This window comes from Esox lucius, chromosome 5 (genome assembly GCF_011004845.1).
Source record: "Esox lucius isolate fEsoLuc1 chromosome 5, fEsoLuc1.pri, whole genome shotgun sequence".
NCBI lineage: Eukaryota > Metazoa > Chordata > Actinopteri > Esociformes > Esocidae > Esox > Esox lucius.
Genome location: NC_047573.1, coordinates 11,033,220 through 11,053,632, shown reverse-complemented (window position 1 = coordinate 11,053,632; position 20,413 = coordinate 11,033,220). Strand labels below are relative to the sequence as shown.

Here is a 20,413-nt window from a genome sequence, read left to right as displayed (position 1 = left end):
AGTAGCAGAAAAGTTGATTGATAGGCATTGCGTTGACGTTGAACTCTTGAATGTCACCCAGTTTTCATTTGCCACTGGTAAACTTCGCGAAGAACCCCGTTTGTATTTTTACGTAAATTAATCACCATTGCGTGTCAGTGAAACACACTTTTATTAGGTGATTTCACAGGACTGTTGACCAATAAGCACTTGAATATGACTTCACATCACTCTATTCTTTAACATGTGTTTAACATTTTTTTTAAACATATTTATTTACTTCATCGTTACGATATGACATGTAATACATATCATTTTTAGGTACGTAAGAAGCTACCCACAATCGGAGTATGCTAAATAAGCCATAGTAGTGGGGTCCTAGGGATTCCTAGCTTCTCCCAAGTTTCGCCTTCACAATAAAAGCTCCCAATTTAAAGTAATAAAAATTGATTTAAGCATTTGAAACGTTACACATTTCGACTGGATGATGCTGTGCTCTATACTCGGTATGTAATAGTATTATGTCAATATAACGAAATGATGCAGGTTAATACAACGACTTCGAAAATAATTATGATGGATAATATTTTCACTACATTCCATTATAATTTAATTATTATTTAGGAGTCGTGGAATTTTTCAAATGTTTTTTAAAATACATTTACATTACTTTAAATGAGGGAATCTTTATTTTTAACTATGAGAAGTTAGAAATCCACCATTGTGGCTTACTCCTATTATGGTTAGCTTCGTATACTTCTTTGCTGCTATGCTGGAAGGGAGAGTTCTGAGTGACAGCTTCTGCAGTATTATCTAAATGATATTCACTCCTAAAAAACATTGATACGACATGTGTCTCAGTTAAATCAATTGCAAGTTGTCATGTCAGCATTTTAATACTCCTCATCTACAAGACCGTTGTCGTTGTTGGTAATGTTTATAAAACTATCCTGAAAAATTCACGCCACGCACAAATATGGGGGTATAGTAACCTTGGCTTTGGGGCAACAGGGCTTTTCATCTAGCTATTCCGATATAGTTAATAATATTCAAAGTTATTTTCATGTTCAAATGTAAAATAGAAGAATACAGCCACATGAAGCAAAATCATTACTAAGAAAATCGAAAATGACTGAAGTGCTGGTCATTGTTTTTAACGATAGTTCTTAATGTGTTTATTTTTTGACAGGCCAAATATTGTTATTTAACGCGTTAATTTTGACACGCAAAGACCCAAACGGCGTTCCATAGCAAGTTTTTGACGACGTCGGTATGAAATGGCAGAAACTGCGTTTGTCACGGAAGCACAACGATTAGGTTACGTAGTACACATGTATTTTGCAGATCCAGGCCTGCAAGTGGAAGGAATCGCAGTGTCTTCAGAGGTTGTCTTGCTAACGAGAAATTAGTATAAGATCTGTAAACATTCCTTTGCATATTCTCTATATTTTATCGGAATTCCAGCAACAGCGGTTGGACAGTTTTGGAATTACTGACGATTATTTTGAAGTGGGGTGAGTTCGATATGTAACCTTTATGTTATTGTTAGCAGTGGGGGAGGGTATTAGCACTGATGGTTCGCAAAGATCACAGAAAATACTGTAAATAGCTGCAGTCAGCTAGCTGAAGGATATTGTTAAGTTTTGGTTTATAGCCCATTGCAATACAAACAAGTGTATCTCCTTTTTAAAAAACAGTCTTTTACGAGAATTATTGGCGCATGAGAGATTGTAAATTTCGCTACAGTGCTGTGACTAGGCTACCTGCTAGTGTAACATTGTACCAATCTTCGCGGCAGCGTTTGACATGGTACATTTCTGAAATAAGAAATACATTCCTACTATTCGGTCTTTAAAAACTGATACTGACAACTAGCCTACCCCCAATTTGCTTGTATAAACGTGTGTGTGTGTTTATATGTATGTGTGTGTGTTTATATGTATGTGTGTGCGTTTATATGTATGTGTGTGCGTTTATATGTATGTGTGTGCGTTTATATGTATGTGTGTGCGTTTATATGTATGTGTGTGCGTTTGTATGTATGTGTGTGCGTTTGTATGTATGTGTGTGCGTTTGTATGTATGTGTGTGCGTTTATATGTATGTGTGTGCGTTTATATGTATGTGTGTGCGTTTATATGTATGTGTGTGTATGTATGTACTGCTAAAGTATTGCCTGGTAGCCTACTTCGGGTCGATGTTTATTAAAACAATTGTGTAACTGCTGCCAGTGTTTAACATTTTCCATACTTTGATGGAAGATGTACTCAACATATATCGTTTGAAATGCCTACATTTCATGAAATGCAGAATAATAAATCAATAAAATAATGGTTAAAATGCTTTAAATATAATAAAAATTATGGTAATCATATAAATAAGATTCACATCATAATTTGATGGTCCCAAATCTTATGTCAAATACAATTCATTGTCAATTTCATTGAGGTTTGGCATGTTATTTTGAAGGATGTTGGATACCTTCATTGGCCATTACAGGTGTGTCGTTAAAGAATGACCTCCAGAACTGATGCAGGATAATTTGGCAGTTTTATGACTGAATGGTGATGAAGCCCTTTCCAGCTGTAATTTGGGGTTAAGACTTAATTGTCGTCATTAGTTAGAAAAAAAGGCTGTTGAAACATTGAAAGCCAGATGTATGTTGGCCCGATATAGAGACATTGATTGCTCTAAACGTTGAATTTGTGTTGACAGAGACTGTAAAACTGCATATCATTGAACCCCATTTTCATATTCTACCTTCTTACTTTATGAATGGCGATTAAATGTCCCCATAAACGTATTACTGGCCAAACCTTGAAACAAGACATGTGTCATTTCTAGGGTTGTACAGTTTGTGTGGTTTTAATTAAAAGACAACATTCAGCACAGCCCCTCTGTATGGGCATGGTTCTAGTTGTTTGCATCACCATTCATTCTGCTCCGGAGTTCACAGTTGCACGGAGCGATTTCGCCTCTCTTTGAGTCAGTATTGCATTTCGTTCAGGCTCTTCCGAACCTTTTACAGTCCCTACATCTCATATCAGGGCTTCAGGCTGTTGAAATGCCTTTCATCCGGGATGAAAATCCCTGCTGAACGCCCCTTCATGTGAGAGGAGAAAGATGAGGGGAGTGTAGAGCTGAATAGGCGTATGGAGGTCAAGTCATGGTCTGTCAAGTATGTAGCCATCAGACATTAAAAATCTCCTCAGTGCAAATGTTTTAAATTTGTGTAATGATTGGTCTAACTCTATCCAATTTTCTCTGTTATGTTCCTTCTATTTGCCTATGTCTTCAATATAGGCCTACATTTATGCAATCATGGAGAGCAGACCTAGTCCCTATCAGTGTGATAGCCAGGGGTTTTCTATGTAGCGTAGAGAGAAATGTTTAGATTTTTGCTTCTGTTTTGTTCTAATACTAGAAAACCCTCATGAAGGTCTTTCGTATTTCTTATATTTTCTATGTTTTTAAAGCTGTAGGGAAATAATGTAGCCTATACTATGGATTTGTTGACCTGAAGGCTAAGCATAGCTTAGGCAAACAGAATTGTTGAAACATTGGTACTTGCATGTTTTGACCAGAATTGATTGGATATACCAATCCGTTTTCTTTATGGTTACTTTTTGATTTGCAGTGCATGTGAATCAAATTCTACACTGGACTGATGCAATGTAGTGTTTCAGGCTATTGTCTCTATGAATGTACTCAGACAAAATACCAGCTAATCCTATAAGCCAAGAACTCTAAAGCATTGTAATGCAAAACCTTTTAGATGAACTGTATGTGGGTGATTCCAGCATCGTGGACATTAGAGTTACACATCAAATCACAACTTAAATGTCTTATGCAATGTACAAACAATATAGAAATTACACTTAATGCATGTTTCTATAGTACATTTTGGGGGAGTGAATATCGATAAAATTGGACTTGTTCGCAGCAAATAACGAACTGTCATGTTAAATGAAATGGACATCATATTTGATGGAAAACCAATGCTGTGAAACAAAGTGATACATTATTATCCATCACATCTGTTACATATCACAATGCTAGAAATGGATAGGCTTCTGACAATGACAACAGTATAGATGACATAAACAACAACAATAGATTACATAAAACCTTGATGAAAATTTCCTTTGAAGAGGATGTTCCAAGATGATTGTGTTCAGTTTGCATTGCATGGGTGGTCACAGAAAAACCTGTGTTCTAATAACTGTGTTCTTTGCTCTATAAGATGTTTTTCATGACCTATGCCACAACAAAGAAGAAAACAACAGTAATACAGTGATGTAGAAACAAACAAAAATGTTAAAGCAGTCTGACTCCGTCATGCAAGAGATGGTACACTGAGGTTTTGTTGTCCTAGACAAGGGCTTTACCTGGCTAAACACTTGCTAATGTAGCAGAATAAGGCTATACTGACATACCTAGATAACATATTGGTAACATAACCTCAGTAGACAGTTTCATTAGGGTCATCCATCTATTACCTGGTTGGACCGGGCCTTTGGTTGCAGAACAGACCGAATTCTTCCAGGCATGGATTCCATAAGGTGTTGGAAAACATCCTAGGGGACGTTGGTCCATGCTTATGCGACAGCGTCTTACACTTTGTGCCGAATCAGCTACAGGACCTTCAGCTACCAACAGCCAATTCCAACTAATCCAAAACATGCTGTGTTTGGTGGAAGTCTGGGGACTGTGCAGCCCACTCAAGTGAATTGCATTCGTTGTCACCATTTCCTGGGCCGCTTTCTGAGAAAATAGGTTGAGACATGGTACTTTGTCCTGCTGGAGACATGTGACAAAGGGTTTACTGTAGCCATGAAGGGATTCGCCTGGTCAGCAACACTGTTCAGCACTTTGGGTTTCAAACATTGCTTAATTGGTATCAAGGGAATTTAACGTGGGCCAGTAAAACATTCACTACACCATTACTCTACTGCCACTAACCTGGACGTCCGACCCCAGGGACTCTCTCTGCTAACGCCAAATCCTGACTCTGACTTCAGCCTGAAACAGTAGGAACTGAGATTTAATGTTTTTTCCCTTTTCAGTTGTACAGTGTTGGTGATTGCCTTCCCACTGGATCCTCCTCAGGTTTTTTTATCTGATAGGAGTGGAACCTTGTGTGGTTGTTTGCTGCAGATGTGACAAAGGCCAATGAGTTGTGCATTCCTGAGATGTTGTTCTGCACACCACTGTTGTGCCGTGCCAATTTTAGGCCCACCTGTATGATGGCACAATTCTTGCTGTTCTCCTTCAACCTCTTAACTAGCGGTTTTCACCAACAGGATTGCTGCTGACTGGATGTTTGTAGTGGGACCATCCATGGCAAACGTTCGGTCAAAAACCTACAGGATGCTTGTGTAACTGCTTTATATAGCAAGCCGTGTCCATGTAGTTTGCTGTCTGTAGGTACGATCACCTTGCATTAACCGGGTGGTTTAGATAATAAAGTGTCTGTATGTCATGCAGTGACTGTTGGGTGAATTCGGTTCAGTGTTGTAGTGCTCAAGTGCAGGACTTGGCCTTGAGTTGGACATATATGGACATCACTCATTCAACCCCGTTTGAAAACAAAAAAAATACAAATTCTTCTGTTTTATGTCACTGTGTGTACTGCAATAAGCATGGAGAAAAGAAAGAAAACCAGAGAATTGTCAGAAGAGGTCTATCACAAGATTGTAGCTAAGCATGTGCATGGATCTCTATGCTACGAGTCCATCTCCACTGACCTTGATAACCTTGTTTCCAATGTACACACTAGAGTCAAGACGTTTATGGCTCATGCCACTGTATCCATCCTCCCTGTACTTGTTTGCAAGGAAAAACCTAATGGAAGATGGGCATCAAAGGATTTTCTTTTAATGGTGGGAAAAGCTCCCCAGTCAGCTGCCACCCAGATTCTAGAAGGCTTTCAGACACACTCTATGACCGTTTCAAATCTGACCCCGACTAACTAAAAGAGGGCTGTGTGGTTGGAGACTCCCTCTGATGGAGGATTCCACTGCTGAGAGACAAAGAACTTGACATAACACCTGAATGTGCTACAATCTGTCTGGGACATCTCCTGAGGACAGTGTCATTTGTAAAAACACATCATCTCCATGTTTTTCAGAAAAACAAGGACTTAATAGAAAGTTTTCGTCAAAAGTAATTGGTTTCCCAGCTGGACAATGACCACAAACAAACAAACAAAATGCTGAATTGTTTTGAAAGGTCCAGCAATTCAGATCTAAATGCACCTTCAAATCTCAGAGAACTGGAATTGTTTTTTTCCAGAAGTGTGCCAAATTGCCAGTACAGTGGTGCCAAAAGCTCATCCATTGCTATAGGAAGTGCCTTGCAGTTATTTTGACCAAACACAGTTCTACCAAATATTGTATATGGTGTGAATTTTGTCAATGCCATTTCTGTTTTCTGATATATTAGGTTCAGAGTACAAGTACAAAGTACAAGAATGCCAATGTTTATTTTCTGCATGTAATGCGCTATTAACTTATTTGGTTGCATGGTTGTGCCCAGTACTTTAGTGTTTATCAAACATTACTGCTGTACCATGTAATGTTACCTCTGTGCTCCCCTTATCTCTTTGGTTAAGCTAGTAGTATGCGCCTACCTACTGCTACAGCAGTGTTCTGTGATGCATGAATTTGTGACAGGGTGGTCATACAAAATATTTTTTGTAATTCAGTTCTTCAAAATGGACGAGGCTTTCTTTCAAGCAGAACTGTTAATGGTGTAATACAGATACTTTTTTAATTTAACTACACGTTTTATTTTAAAAAATGTACGTATAGTTAGTTTAATAGTTTCTCTTATGGGTTCATTGATTTCTGTCTAGAGAAATGGCATGTTAAGCTTATATAAACAAACAAATGGATTCCAATGATTTGAACAAAATCTGTTTAATTAGTAATGTATTCATTTAAAATCCGCAGCATTTTGTTTAATTGCGCAGCACTAACCTCAACTGAAATCCCCTCAGGCCATGTATGTTATGTATTATTATGGCTTCGAAGGAACAGCTAATGAGCTGAGAACCCGCTAACTAATTTGTCTTCCCGTTTCTTCTCCCTCGTTTCTTAGGTCTTGACACAAAAGTTCCACTTGGATGCCCAAAATACAGTCCATATTTCATAATGAATCGGAATAAGCGTGAGAAGGAGTATTACAGCTTAGATGTCGGTGATTCCACTTTTACGGTTTTGAAGCGCTACCAGAATTTGAGACCCATAGGTTCTGGAGCGCAGGGAATTGTCTGGTGAGTAGTCGGCTGTGTATTGGATAATGAAGGAATATGCTCTGAAGTCCAATGCTAATTTTCCTATGGTCATGTTAAAACTGTATGCGTGACTTTGGAAAATAGCATTTGATCTGACTCCTCTGTCAAACCTTGCCATTTGTTATTTGAAATGGTGTTGGATTTTAATACGATAAAAGTTATTTGCTGCTATCTGATTTTTGCATGTTGGTCCAGTATTGCCTTTTTAAATTGATGGATTGATTTTGATATTTAACTAGGATGTGGATGTTGGGACAGTAGGACGAACTCATGCCTCCCAGGTTCAAAAAATTACATTTGATTGAAAAAGCTTTATTTGATTGTTTGGCCATGCTCACATTCTTCAGATAGCATCGTAAAAGTATGTACAAACCTTTGATGTTTTTTGTTTCCAGCTCTGCATATGACCACAACCTTGAACGGAATGTTGCAATAAAAAAACTAAGCCGGCCTTTCCAGAACCAGACCCATGCAAAAAGAGCTTACAGAGAACTGGTGCTCATGAAGTGTGTCAACCATAAGAATGTAAGTAATTTACATCTCTGAATCTGTGGAAATGGGAGTCCCCAATTTGTACAGCAAACATCTATAGCAGCATGTAAATGCATGATATTTTCACTGCATGTACAATTCCAGAATGTAGGTGTGGTCTTGTAGGTCTCGCGTAAGTTTGATATTTACATGCAAAAGTGTCATTGCTTTAGTTTACTGCTATACATTTTTCACAAACTATACATTTTGCACATTGCAGGCAAATGCAGTGTTCATACATGTTGCTCACAGAACCCTGATGTAATTTTTAACTTTACAGATTATTGGCCTCTTAAATGTATTCACACCACAGAAGACGCTGGAAGAATTTCAAGATGTGTGAGTAATGTCATCTTAGTCATCTTGGTAATAAAATGCATAAGTATGAAATACATTGCGATGCTTTGTTCCTGGGTAGGATGTGACGCTGACATGCCAAAAATCTATTGGAGGGGTGTATTAGGTAGCCATTTAACTTGAAAATGTTTGTGAATGTCAGTGGGCCAGGTCTATTTTGGGATAACTCATGGATCAGTACATTGCCGTGTTCGGGATGAAATCTGAGGAATTCTCAGAAAGGGGGGAGAAACTGTGAGAATCTTGGTGTGCCTGATTGATTCTAAAAAGAAAAATGAACAAATGATAGCCTTGGGGCTTGAGGGTAAACGGACCGTTTCAACAGGACTGCGGAGAAAGTGTGTGCGCGTGTGCGCGTGGCTGCCTTCTGCCTGAAGTCTTTCATCAAGGTCATTGTTGGCCCATGTGTGAGAGAGGAGTGTGTACTTTGTGTATATTATTTAATGTGTGTGCGTATATGCGTGTTTGTTTGCGATCGTGAGAGGCCACTGCCCACATCCGTCATCTCACCCCCCCCCCCCCTATCCTCCTCATCAGGTATATAGTGATGGAGCTGATGGATGCCAACCTGTGCCAGGTGATTCAGATGGAGCTGGACCATGAGCGCCTGTCCTATTTACTCTACCAGATGTTGTGTGGCATCAAGCACCTTCACGCCGCCGGCATCATACACAGGGTGGGTTCACGTGCACGTATGTACGGCCGTGCGTGCGCGCACGCAACACTCCCTCCCTCTCTCCTACGTCTAGCCTAGCGGCAGTAATATGACCTAGAGCAGGGACGGCTACCTTCAGTCGGGATGAAGGAACACAGGCCGGGCTCTTGTGTGGTGACTGATTGGAATGTCGCTCGGCTGTTGTTCCAGTCACTCCTCTGGGTGCATCACTTTGAGGAATGGGAGAAGCTGAATATAAAGGCCATCGCTTATTAAGCGAACATTTGAATTGGCTTGCTGGTGTGCGAAGGGGATTTGCAGGAGGATTAACCTAAACTGTCCCCCGCAGGATTTAAAACCCAGCAACATTGTGGTGAAGTCCGACTGCACGCTGAAGATCCTGGACTTTGGATTGGCCAGGACGGCTGCCACGGGTCTCCTGATGACCCCGTACGTGGTGACCCGCTATTACCGCGCTCCTGAAGTCATCTTGGGCATGGGCTACCAGGCCAATGGTGAGTTGAGTGACAGAGGGATCGACCAGTCAGAGGTGTGCGTGCTTGCATGTCCCGGCTATAAGGTTCTAAGCCCCATCCGCCTTCACAGCCACAACCCACACCCCTTTCACTGTAACAGTCAGAAGGGAAGGTGGCATGCGGGCGTGCCTGGCTATGCATTATGGGTCTATTTGTCGTGTACAGAGAGCCGGTACACAGCAGCTGTAGCCACTTGTGTTTTCAAAGAGGCCGTCCGGAGACGGTTCAGCTGGACTAGATGTCAGTGTGAATCCAGTCACTCACGCATGCTCTAGCTGACTTCGGTACGCCTGCCATTAACACTTAACATTTTCTGCGGAATGTCTTCTGTGCAGATGTGACAGGGCTTTATAATTTCCAAATTATTAGGCTCAGTTTGTCGTGAGATTAAATTCAGCTGTTTCTTTCCTTCTTGAAATTCCACTTTAATCTCCTGAAAATATGGGCACCCCCCTGCGCTCTTTACCTTAAGCCAAGCCAAACTTTCCTGCTGACTTGTTGCTTTGCTTATTTTCTTCTCCTTCCTTCTATGCTGTACATTTTTAGTGGATATATGGGCTGTGGGCTGCATTATGGCAGAAATGGTTCGCCACAAAATCCTTTTTCCAGGAAGGGATTGTATCCTTGTGCTGCTTGCAGCAGTTCAATTTTGCATTAAAAAAAATAGAAGCCTTGTTCATTGCAATGGTCATGTTGAGCAACTGTCGAAATTCTATTTCACTTCTAATATGGCTGACACCTCACCACCCACCACCCACCAGCCTCCACCCACCCCCCATCTGCCCACTGTCACCCAGCCACACAACGTTGTAGCTTGAAGCACCTCTAGCTCACGCGCATAGCACCTGAAATAGAATTCAAACTGGTTTGCTCTTTCATCTTTTTTAACCAAGATAAAATAAAAATACCCTCTTATCTCCTATTTGTGTTTTAAGTTCTCCAAAGACAAGTAGTCGGATTTGGGCAGAAAATATCTGAAAGTAATGATTTGTAGAGCTTGTATCCAGGTTCTGAAATTGGCCTGTGTCTAATGAACTGTTAGTATTCATATGCCCCAGTGAGAATCTTGAGGGTGATTTGCATTTCTGCTGTCATACAGTTTTGCAGGCCTTCAGAGTCAGTGTCCTGCTAGTTGAAAGTCAAAGCAGTTGGTGTGGTCAGTTTCAGGCACACGTCTCTTATAGACCAGAGAATGAACCAAAAAACACACCACGATGCACTGCCTGGTCTGTCACTGTCAGCGCTCTTGATGTGAGAGTTTGCATGTATTCACTTTCTTTGGTCGCGTTCGAACATCACCATGTCTGCATCTTTCTTTATTATTTTTCATTCTGACTGCTTTTAGGTTCTGCATCCTAATTTGGTTGTCATTTCATTTTTCAGTTGATGTCTGGTCTATTGGCTGCATCATGGCAGAAATGGTCCGGGGTAGTGTGTTGTTCCCAGGCACAGATCGTATCCTTACCTGGGCCCCCATTGTCCCTCCATTTTGTGTGTATGTGCGCGCATATGTGTACAGACGTCTTTGTGTGTGAATGTGTTGCAGGGGTAATACCTGTCCCAATTCATTTCCCGTGGGTAGGATGTATGTGAATCGGTTAGTACAAGTCAAACTCGAGCGAACTGTTCCATCACTTCACCTCATGACACAATCTTACATGAAGGCTTGTAGCTCTGTGGTCCTTGATCTGTGTTTCCTTGTGGGAGAAGAGCCAATCAAACAGCTACATCACTGTTGATTTGCAAAGGCAATGGTCCAAGGATAGCCGTGTTCAGTGTCCATTACCCTCTGTCTTCATCTTCAACATGCCTTCTGGGACTTTTGCAATAGACAAAATAATTATTCAAACCTTCTGTTTTGGGCTGAATGGGTGATATGTTGTTTTGTGTGCACAATCTATAAGCAGAACCACGATCATACCTCAGTTAGCCATGAAATTCCAAGCTTGAAAGTGATTTGTTTTAATTGGTGCGCACGTCACGTTTGTGAGGGCGCCGTTTGTGAGGGCGCCGTTTGTGAGGGCGCCGTTTGTGAGGGCCCTTGACAGTGGTACTTTTTTACAACCAATGGCCAAAACTTGTGTACTGGATCTTTAACCGAGAGCCCGAAAACATTGTCAGTTGTCCTCCTTGTGCAAAGTTTTCTTACATCTCGGAACATCAGATATTGACCAGTGGAACAAGGTGATTGAGCAGCTTGGGACTCCCAGCCAGGAGTTCCTGATGAAACTCAACCAGTCGGTGAGGACCTATGTGGAGAACAGACCCCGCTACGCTGGCTATACCTTCGAAAAGCTCTTCCCCGACGTCCTCTTCCCAGCGGACTCCGAGCACAACAAGCTGAAAGGTGAGCAGGGCACAGCGCGCACCCCTCGGGGGACATCCAAAGGATTAAAATTGCAGTCATTGTGAGGTGTCTTTTATGAGGCGCTAAATGTTTCCTGCCTTTCTGTATGACTAAAATACTCTAAATCCTTAGCCGGCTGTGCGTAGAAGTACTTTGCCCGTCTAACACTTACCGTACTGTACGCTAACTGATAACATGGTGTATGTGATCAGTTGGTAATTCCAAGGAAATGTATCAAGTTGGATAGTGATTAATAGTCTTTTTGTTAGTAGTTTGTGTAGCTTTTCTCCACTTTGATTGTGAACATATTTGACTAAGGAACTCTTATGGCCCACTACACTAATGAATCAGCGCAGTAAATGAATGTCAGCACATGGGGAATTTGCACAAGTCATTAATTGCTCTTTGTCTCAATTGCCTTGCAGCAAGTCAAGCTAGAGACCTTTTATCGAAGATGCTGGTAATAGATGCATCCAAACGTATCTCAGTGAGCGAGGCTCTCCAGCACCCCTACATCAACGTGTGGTATGATCCAACAGAGGTGGAGGCGGTAAGCTTTTACTGACCCATTATTTGAACTAGGAGGGGTGGTTTTTGTATTTATGGTGTACTCTCACATTAAGGTGTCCATGCTCTCTGCCCAGAGCGTGTGAAGATGTGCACATTTTCCTTGTAATGAAATATCATAGGGAAAATATTATTCTTCAGTGGGTCTTTTTCTTTAAAATGTCATTACATTTCTTTCCAAAAACAAGATATAATAACCTAATACAGAGTTGGTTCCACAGGTCTAATAAAACTGTATTAATTGGAAAGGCTTTGAAAATAAAAAGATGTGCTTCATTTAAGTTACAGTCACAGAGGTTTTTTCAGAAATATAAAAAAACCATCAATTTTTAAATAATACCAAGTGTTACATGACACTAGAGCTAATTTATAATTGCCATTGTTGGGAATATAAGTGTGAATTGATTAGGATATACCGTGAGGGAAAACATTTTTTTAATCCCCTGCTGATCTTGTATGTTTGCCCACTGACCATGAGATGAACAGTCTGTAATTTTAATGGTGAGTTTATTTGAACAGTGAGAGAGAGAATAACAACAACAAAATCCAGAAAAACGCATGTCAGAAATGTTATAAATTGATTAGGATTTTAATGAGTGAAATAAGTATTTGATCCCCTCTCAATCAGAGATTTCTGGCTCCCAGGTGTCTTTTATACAGGTAACTAGTTGAGATTAGGAGCACACTCTTAAAGGGTGTGCTCCTAATCTCATTGTGTTACCAGTATAAAAGACACCTGTCCACATAAGCAATCAATCAATCAGATTCCAAACTCTTTACCATGGCCAAGACCAAAGAGCTGTCCAAGGATGTCAGGGACAAGACTGTAGACCTACACAAGGCTGGAATGGGCTACAAGACCATCGCCAAGCAGCTTGGTGAGAAGGTGACAACAGTTGGTGCTATTATTCACAAATGGAAGAAACACAAAAGAACTGTCAATCTCCCTTGGTCTGGGGCTCCATTAAACATCTCACTTTGTGGAGTTGCAATGATCATGAGAACGGTGAGGAATCGGCCCAGAACTACACGAGAGGATCTTGTCAATGATCTCAAGGCAGCTGGGACCTTAGTCACCAAGAAAATAATTAGTAATACACTCTGCCTTTAAGGACTGAAATCTTGCAGTGCCTGCAAGGTCCCCCTGCTCAAGAAAGCACATGTACAGGCCCGCCTGAAGTTTGCCAATGAACATCTGAATGATTCAGAGGAGAACTGGGTGAAAGTGTTGTGGTCAGGAATGCAGCCTATGTCCCCAAGAACACCATCCCCACTGTCAAACATGGAGGTGGAAACCTTATGCTTTGGGGGTGTTTTTCTGCTAAGGGGACAGGACAACGTCACTGCATCAAAGGGACGATGGACGGGGCCATGTACCATCAAATCTTGGGTGAAAACCTTCCCTCAGCCAAGGCATTGAAAATGGGTCGTGGGTAGGTATTCCAGCATGACAATGACCCAAAACACCATGGCCAATGAAACAAAGGAGTGGCTCAAGAAGAAGCACATTAAGGTCCTGGAGTGGCCTAGCCAGTCTCCTGACCTTAATCCCATAGGAAATATGTGGAGGGAGCTGAAGGTTTGAGTTGCCAAACGTCAGCCTCGAAACCTTAATGACTTGGAGAAGATCTGCAAAGAGGAGTGGGACAAAATCCCTCCTGAGATGTGTGCAAACCTGGTGGCCAACTACAAGAAACGTCTGACCTCTGTGATTGCCAACAAGGGTTTTGCAACCAAGTACTAAGTCATGTTTTGCAGAGTGATCGAATACTTATTTCACTCATTAAAATGCAAATCAATTTATAAAATATTTGACATGTGTTTTTCAGTTTTTTTTTTTGTTATTCTGTTTCTCACTCTTCAAATAAACCTAACATTAAAATTATAGACTGATCTTCTTTTTGTCAGTGGGCTAAAGTACAAGATCAGCAGGGGATCAAATGTTTTTTTCACTCACTGTATAGTCTACGGGGGGGATTTTCTGAAAATCTACAGTAATATTACTGTTTTCCCCATTAACACGATTTTACACCCTATAACATGACTCAAGTGAACTACTGTATGTGTGTACATGCCTGTGTATGCTTCTAAATACACAGTGATTGGTGACTCACAACAAAGGGGAAAATGTCAAATGTAACCACATGCCAGATGAAAGCCCTGTGAGTTTGCGTGCCTGCGAAAGAGGATAAATGCCCCTGACTTTTTATTAGCTTTTTCGCCAAAAGCAGATGCTCTGAAGTCCATTGACAGTCAGGCTATCATCTCAGAGGTTGCACTTGGATGAGTCAACCCTTTTTCTCCCTCCGCCACTGAATCCGACATCAGCTAGCATGCAGTGTGGGGGTGTAGAAAGAGATTTTGCCCTCCACTCAGTCACTCACATGCAAGCATTGGATGGACAAACCTGGCCTCGAGACATGTGGATTTGTTTGCAGTGTCCCCGTTTTGAATGTTACTGAGCCGAGTGAAGAGCGTCTGTCCCCGTGTCTGTGGGCTTACCAAACACTGTGTTCTTTTTACCGCAGCCCCCACCGCTGATCACCGACAAACAGCTGGATGAGAGGGAGCACACAGTAGAGGAGTGGAAAGGTGAGTGAGACACACACACACACACACACAGTAGAGGAGTGGAAAGGTGAGTGAGACACACACACACACACACAGTAGAGGAGTGGAAAGGTGAGTGAGACACACACACACACACACACACACACACAGTAGAGGAGTGGAAAGGTGAGTGAGACACACACACACACACAGTAGAGGAGCGGAAAGGTGAGTGAGACACACACACACACACACACACACACACACACACACACACACACACACACACACACACAGTAGAGGAGCGGAAAGGTGAGTGAGACACACACACACACACACACACACAGTAGAGGAGCGGAAAGGTGAGTGAGACACACACACACACACACACACACACAGTAGAGGAGCGGAAAGGTGAGTGAGACACACACACACGCACGCACACACACACACACAGTAGAGGAGTGGAAAGGTGAGTGAGACACACACACACGCGCGCGCGCGCACACACACACACACACACACACACACACACACACACACACACACACACACACACACACACACACAGTAGAGGAGTGGAAAGGTGAGTGAGACACACACACACACACAGTAGAGGAGTGGAAAGGTGAGTGAGACACACACACACACACACAGTAGAGGAGTGGAAAGGTGAGTGAGACACACACACACACACACAGTAGAGGAGTGGAAAGGTGAGTGAGACACACACACACACACACAGTAGAGGAGTGGAAAGGTGAGTGAGACACACACACACACACACACACAGTAGAGGAGTGGAAAGGTGAGTGAGACACACACACACACAGTAGAGGAGTGGAAAGGTGAGTGAGACACACACACACAGACATACAGAAACACACACACACACACACACACAGTGTGAGAGAGTGAATTAACAAGTGAGTGACAGATCCCTGTCTTCAGTTTAATATAAGTGTGTGTGGTCTATCTTCCCCTGTCTGCCTATGTGATGATCCAAGACTACACCTTCTAGGAACATGATAATGAAGGCAGAACATTCCCACCAGGAGTGTGACAGAGGCGTTCTTTTGGCTCAATCCTGAAGTGTGGACTGACTTCCTGTGTAACAGAGACACTCCGTAGACAAATTTCTTAAATGTGGACTGACTTCCTGTGTTACGTAATTATTGCTGTGTCATTAAATTGTGTTTAGGTATCCCTGAATTATTCCAAATTCTCTGTAGGTATTCCAAATTCCCAGGTATTCCTGAAACCCCAGTTGAAGGATTTCCCGCTATCCTGCAATTTCTCACCCCTCCTGATTCTGTTTTCAAACCAGTGTTTGTGGAAGATGTGGGAATTTTGGTAAAGTTAGCGGAAGTGTTAATTCTACTTGCTTTCTAAATGTTATGTTCCTTTGCAGATTTAATATACATGGAGGTCCAGGATTGGGAGGAGAGAACAAAGAATGGAGTAATCCGGGGACAGCCAGCATCTTTAGGTTAGTCTACAACGATTTCCCCATATGCGTTCTGAGCTCTTCCACCTTGATAGTTATAGTCAGTTGCCCAGAGTTTGTTTTGATCTTGTATTGTGGTCATGAAAACCCCTGCTCTTAGAACACTGTTTAGGGGGTGCAAGGTAGTGATGGCCATTCGAAGCATCATTACTGTTCTTCTAGCAGCAGGATATAATGCTAGCGGCGCTAACTCAGATTTTCTTTTTCAAAATAAAAGCCACCATTGGACTATATAAGGCAATAAAGTTAACAATCTTGTCTGTCATTTTGTTTAATGTCCGTTCCAATGTTGTTCTTGTCTGTTCTTTTTTTACAGACTAGATTGTTAGCTATATTGCCTTATATTTTTTCAGTTATATCTTTTATTGTGATAAAGAAAATCAGAGTGCTGCCAGCATCATATCCTGCTGCTAAAATAACACTAATGATGCCTCGTTTGCCCATCACTAGGGCAAGGTATCTCCCTGCCCATTTTTAATCTTTGCTCCATTTGCTGCTTGAAGCACCATGTTAATTTCTTCATTAAAACTCTGGTTTCTGCCAGCTGAAATGCCTAACCAGTCGTTACTGGTTTGTCGTGTCTGTCTGACGTGACCCCCCCCGCCCCGCCCCCCTCTGTTTCTCCATACATGTAGCACAGGTGCAGCAGTGAGCATTGGCTCCCAGCCACCTTGTACGTCGTCCTCGTCCGTCAATGACGTGTCCTCAGTGTCCACCAATCCCTCCCTGGCCTCAGACAGCAGCCTGGAGACAGTCTATACCACAGAGCCGCTGGGCTGCTGCAGATGACTTTCACCCTGCCCTGTTCCACCAGGCCCCTCCGCTTGTCTTCGGTGGCGTAGAGTTTAGGCCAGTTTTGTTGTGTGTTTGTTTAAAAAAAAAAAATGTTAAACTTTTTTTTTTTTTCTCAAACTACTACTAGAGAGTAATTTTTATTTTATTTGTATTTTTTAGTCCAGACTGTAATTTATTGTGGCATATATGTTATTTTTTTTATTTTTTTTTTACCTAAGAGTGTGGTGAGTTCACTACGCTGTGTTTTCAGTTGAAGGTGAACATTTAAGAATCTATAAAAGCTTGTTACAAGCTTTGTAGATGTTTAAATTTTTTTTGTCTTTATTTCTTTCTTTTTTTTCAAGCTACTGCTATTTCAACTGGCCATATTGATGTAGAATGAGTGTGTACAGATTCTATGGTGAATATATTTTTTTCTATCTGAGTTTGCCGTGAGCCATTTTAACCATAAATAAATTGGTAAATGTGTGAGTGTAGTACTCCCCTTCAGAACAGTCATTTATTTGTCTACTTTATCTAGTTCCTATGAGACATTGTGATGAATGCATATCCATTAGTTTGGATTTAGCATTATAATTTAGTTTTTACTTGTAAGAAAAAAAAGTTTTGCTTTTATGAATCACTACAGCTGTGTTTTGACAGGCTGCTTGATTGTGATATTTTTTTTCATGAATTTACTCACAGAAAAGATCTGATGTGATTGGTCAACAGACCAATTTCTGTAAAATTATCAAAATTTGGCTGCCAGTCTAAATGCAATGTTCTTCCTTGAAGAAAAAAAAAATCAACTTTTATTTTGAAAAAGCTTTCTTTTTGTCTTTTTTAAATGTTTAGTTTTAGTCTTAAAATATTTCAAAATGCTGTTAGATTCCTGAACCATTTTGTATTTTGGTAAAAGAAAGTGTTTATTTTCCCCCATTTCATTTTTGCCTACATTTTTGTTTTCGATTTATTTGATATTAGAGTCAATGATGGAAATGGGGCAGATTGGTCCAGGAAGGAAACTAAGAAGCTTTTGATAATTACATTTTTGTTAAGAGTGCTGAAGCAATGCTTCTCTGTATTACTCAGATATGCTTCCATTCATCTATTTTTTTTGGCTCATGCTTTTACAGTGGCCATTTGTTAAACGTATGACATTTGACAGTACTTTACAGGTGTACGCTGAGGCGGTTTTAGATTGAGGGTTGAAGGTATCTGATGGATGTGTTTCGATGTGGGATTTAGAGGGCTTGTGTACGTAATGAGGTTGGTGGTTGGTTTTCCTTGGGCGGATGGAGGTTCTGCAACAAGGTACAAACTAGGTTCCTGATCAGATATCATGTTATTTAAATGTACCTTAGTGATTTTCTTTTCCGTCACCAACTTGCAGTGTGTTGAACATTTAAAATTGGAAAATATGTAAGCTAATAATAAGCTGGGTTTCAGAGCCCTTTTTCAGAACTTGGATGCATGTGTGCTCTGAATCTCTTTCAACCCATGGTTAGTTCAGTAGATCACACACTGGCTACCGAAACACCTCAACATCCAAGTAAATCAATGATTCTGGACAGTATGCAATAACAGTGTCCTTACAGTATTTTTTCTTTTGGTTTTTAAATGGAAAAAGTGCCTGTAGTTTGTCAAGCATTCATTCCTGAGTATCTAGGAAGAGGGTAAGTAGTCATGGTGTGTAGAGGTTATTAATGGTTTCTGATAATGACTATAGTACAGTTGTTTCCACAAATAAGTCAATCACGTTTGAGGCGCATGTTATCACAAATGTATCGTATATTTTTCTACGGTGTTGGTATGACCCTAAAGTTGGAGACTGTTCTGTCAGGAAGATGATGGATGCTTTGGAATATTTTAGCTCATATATGTTTTAAATAATTTTATAAAGGGGCAGTTTTATCAAGGTAGGTCTTTCATCAAAGTAAAATACTTTTATTTTTAAATGACTGGTAGGCATGTATGGTTTGCAGCTTTACGTCGCATCAAGAGAATGTCCTTAAAGATTTTAGGAGGGAAGATGATGGTATTTCTTTGCCTAATTTCCTTAATATGAAACCAAATTTATTTGTGCTGAATGGAAACTATGGCTGGCAGTGTAGTTGTTATATGGTGGTTTTGAAGAATGCCTATCCTAACTAATGGAGAAGTTTCAGAATGTCAGTTGTAATGTAGAGGATCATTTGGGAATATGACATGGTAAATCGGTTTGAAGTATAAGGTATGCGGAATAACAGCCAATGATATCTATTATAGTTAACACAATTAATCTAGAATAACCATTTTGTTGTTATTTTAAGTGCTCTTAATTTTCTTTGCCCAGCATTATTAGACACGTGACATTTTTTGACATTCTGTTGCTTTTTGCTTTTGTATGGCGATTCTCCAAAAATTGTAATTGTGATTTTAAGTAGGCTTTGATGAACTACCTCACACTAAATTTCTACAAGTTCTTGAATACTTAGTTGCCCACGTGATTAGCTATTGAAGACATGTGAATACAGATTCCGTTATTTATTTATTTGAAAGTGTACTATTGTTCAATGTTAGGGAACTTCTAGTTTTGTACATTATGTATACTTCACCTAGAAGTAAAGAGAATACTTTATGTACATTTCCTTACTTTTTTTTTTTTTTTTTTTTTACAGTTCATGTGCAATACCTTCTGCAATTTTTGCTAGTAGTAAACTAAGTGATCAATCTAGCCCATGTTAGTTTGTATGTTTCTGAAGGTAGAGAAATGTTTGGTACTGTCAATCCATGTTTTCCTTTTTTACAAATTGGGATGATTCTCTGCGACTTTAATCTAGTCATGATGTTATGTAATCAGTCCTATACCAGTCCTTCTAATCTGTGGCGAGGGGAAGCATAGAGGGGAATACATTGTGCATGGCCAATAGGGTTTTGATCGTTATGTGGTAAGGCCAAATAATGATAAAGAAAAATGTAAGTAATGCCTAAACACAAACTCCTATATGTATGGTGCTGGTTTGTAATGTTTGCTAGTGAAGCCAGCCATGCAATTAGTTAATAATTTTGTCTCTGTGCATCCTGGACCGCAGCCAATGAAAGGTGCACTACTACAATAAATGCACTGGGATCTGATGATGCCAAATTAGAAAAAAAAAATGTACTGCAAATAAAAGAGAACACAATTTGAGTCTTTGTACATTTATCTCTTTGTTTTTTGTTTTTTTTACATGATCTGGAGACATGGAATTGTGATGGAGGCACTTAATTGAAGCAATATACATTTAATTTACTTTTTAACTGACACCCTGTTCACTTTTCCAAATGGTCTG

The 20,413-nt window shown here is 40.5% G+C and overlaps 1 protein-coding gene across 3 annotated transcripts; it reads left to right on the top strand.

Annotated features, from left to right (window-relative positions):
* The first annotated feature begins 1,222 nt into the window (after positions 1–1,222).
* Positions 1,223–20,286, top strand: mapk8b (mitogen-activated protein kinase 8b). Of its 3 annotated transcripts, none has more exons than XM_020046736.3 (12): positions 1,223–1,493; positions 7,080–7,254; positions 7,671–7,800; positions 8,087–8,145; positions 8,701–8,839; positions 9,168–9,333; positions 9,901–9,972; positions 11,519–11,701; positions 12,127–12,251; positions 14,797–14,860; positions 16,230–16,307; positions 16,966–20,286. In XM_020046736.3, exons 2-12 carry the CDS (start codon positions 7,133–7,135, stop codon positions 17,112–17,114), a joined length of 1,287 nt encoding a protein of 428 aa, XP_019902295.1. In that variant the 5' UTR covers positions 1,223–1,493; positions 7,080–7,132; the 3' UTR covers positions 17,115–20,286. The 3 variants fall into 3 exon arrangements, with proteins under 3 accessions (XP_019902295.1, XP_010863523.1, XP_010863531.1); XM_010865221.4 differs by lacking the exon at positions 9,901–9,972 and adding an exon at positions 10,738–10,809 and having other exon boundaries at positions 1,225–1,493; XM_010865229.3 differs by lacking the exon at positions 9,901–9,972 and adding an exon at positions 10,738–10,809 and having other exon boundaries at positions 1,226–1,493; positions 16,961–17,079.
* Positions 20,287–20,413: the final 127 nt, after the last annotated feature.

Excerpts from the sequence above, each read along its gene's own strand:
- mapk8b (XM_020046736.3), top strand. The coding sequence starts at position 7,133 with ATGAATCGGAATAAGCGTGAGAAGGAGTATTACAGCTTAGATGTCGGT. Across the intron at positions 7,255-7,670 it reads GGAGCGCAGGGAATTGTCTG|CTCTGCATATGACCACAACC; the intron begins GTGAGTAGTCGG and ends TTTTGTTTCCAG. Across the intron at positions 14,861-16,229 it reads CACAGTAGAGGAGTGGAAAG|ATTTAATATACATGGAGGTC; the intron begins GTGAGTGAGACA and ends GTTCCTTTGCAG.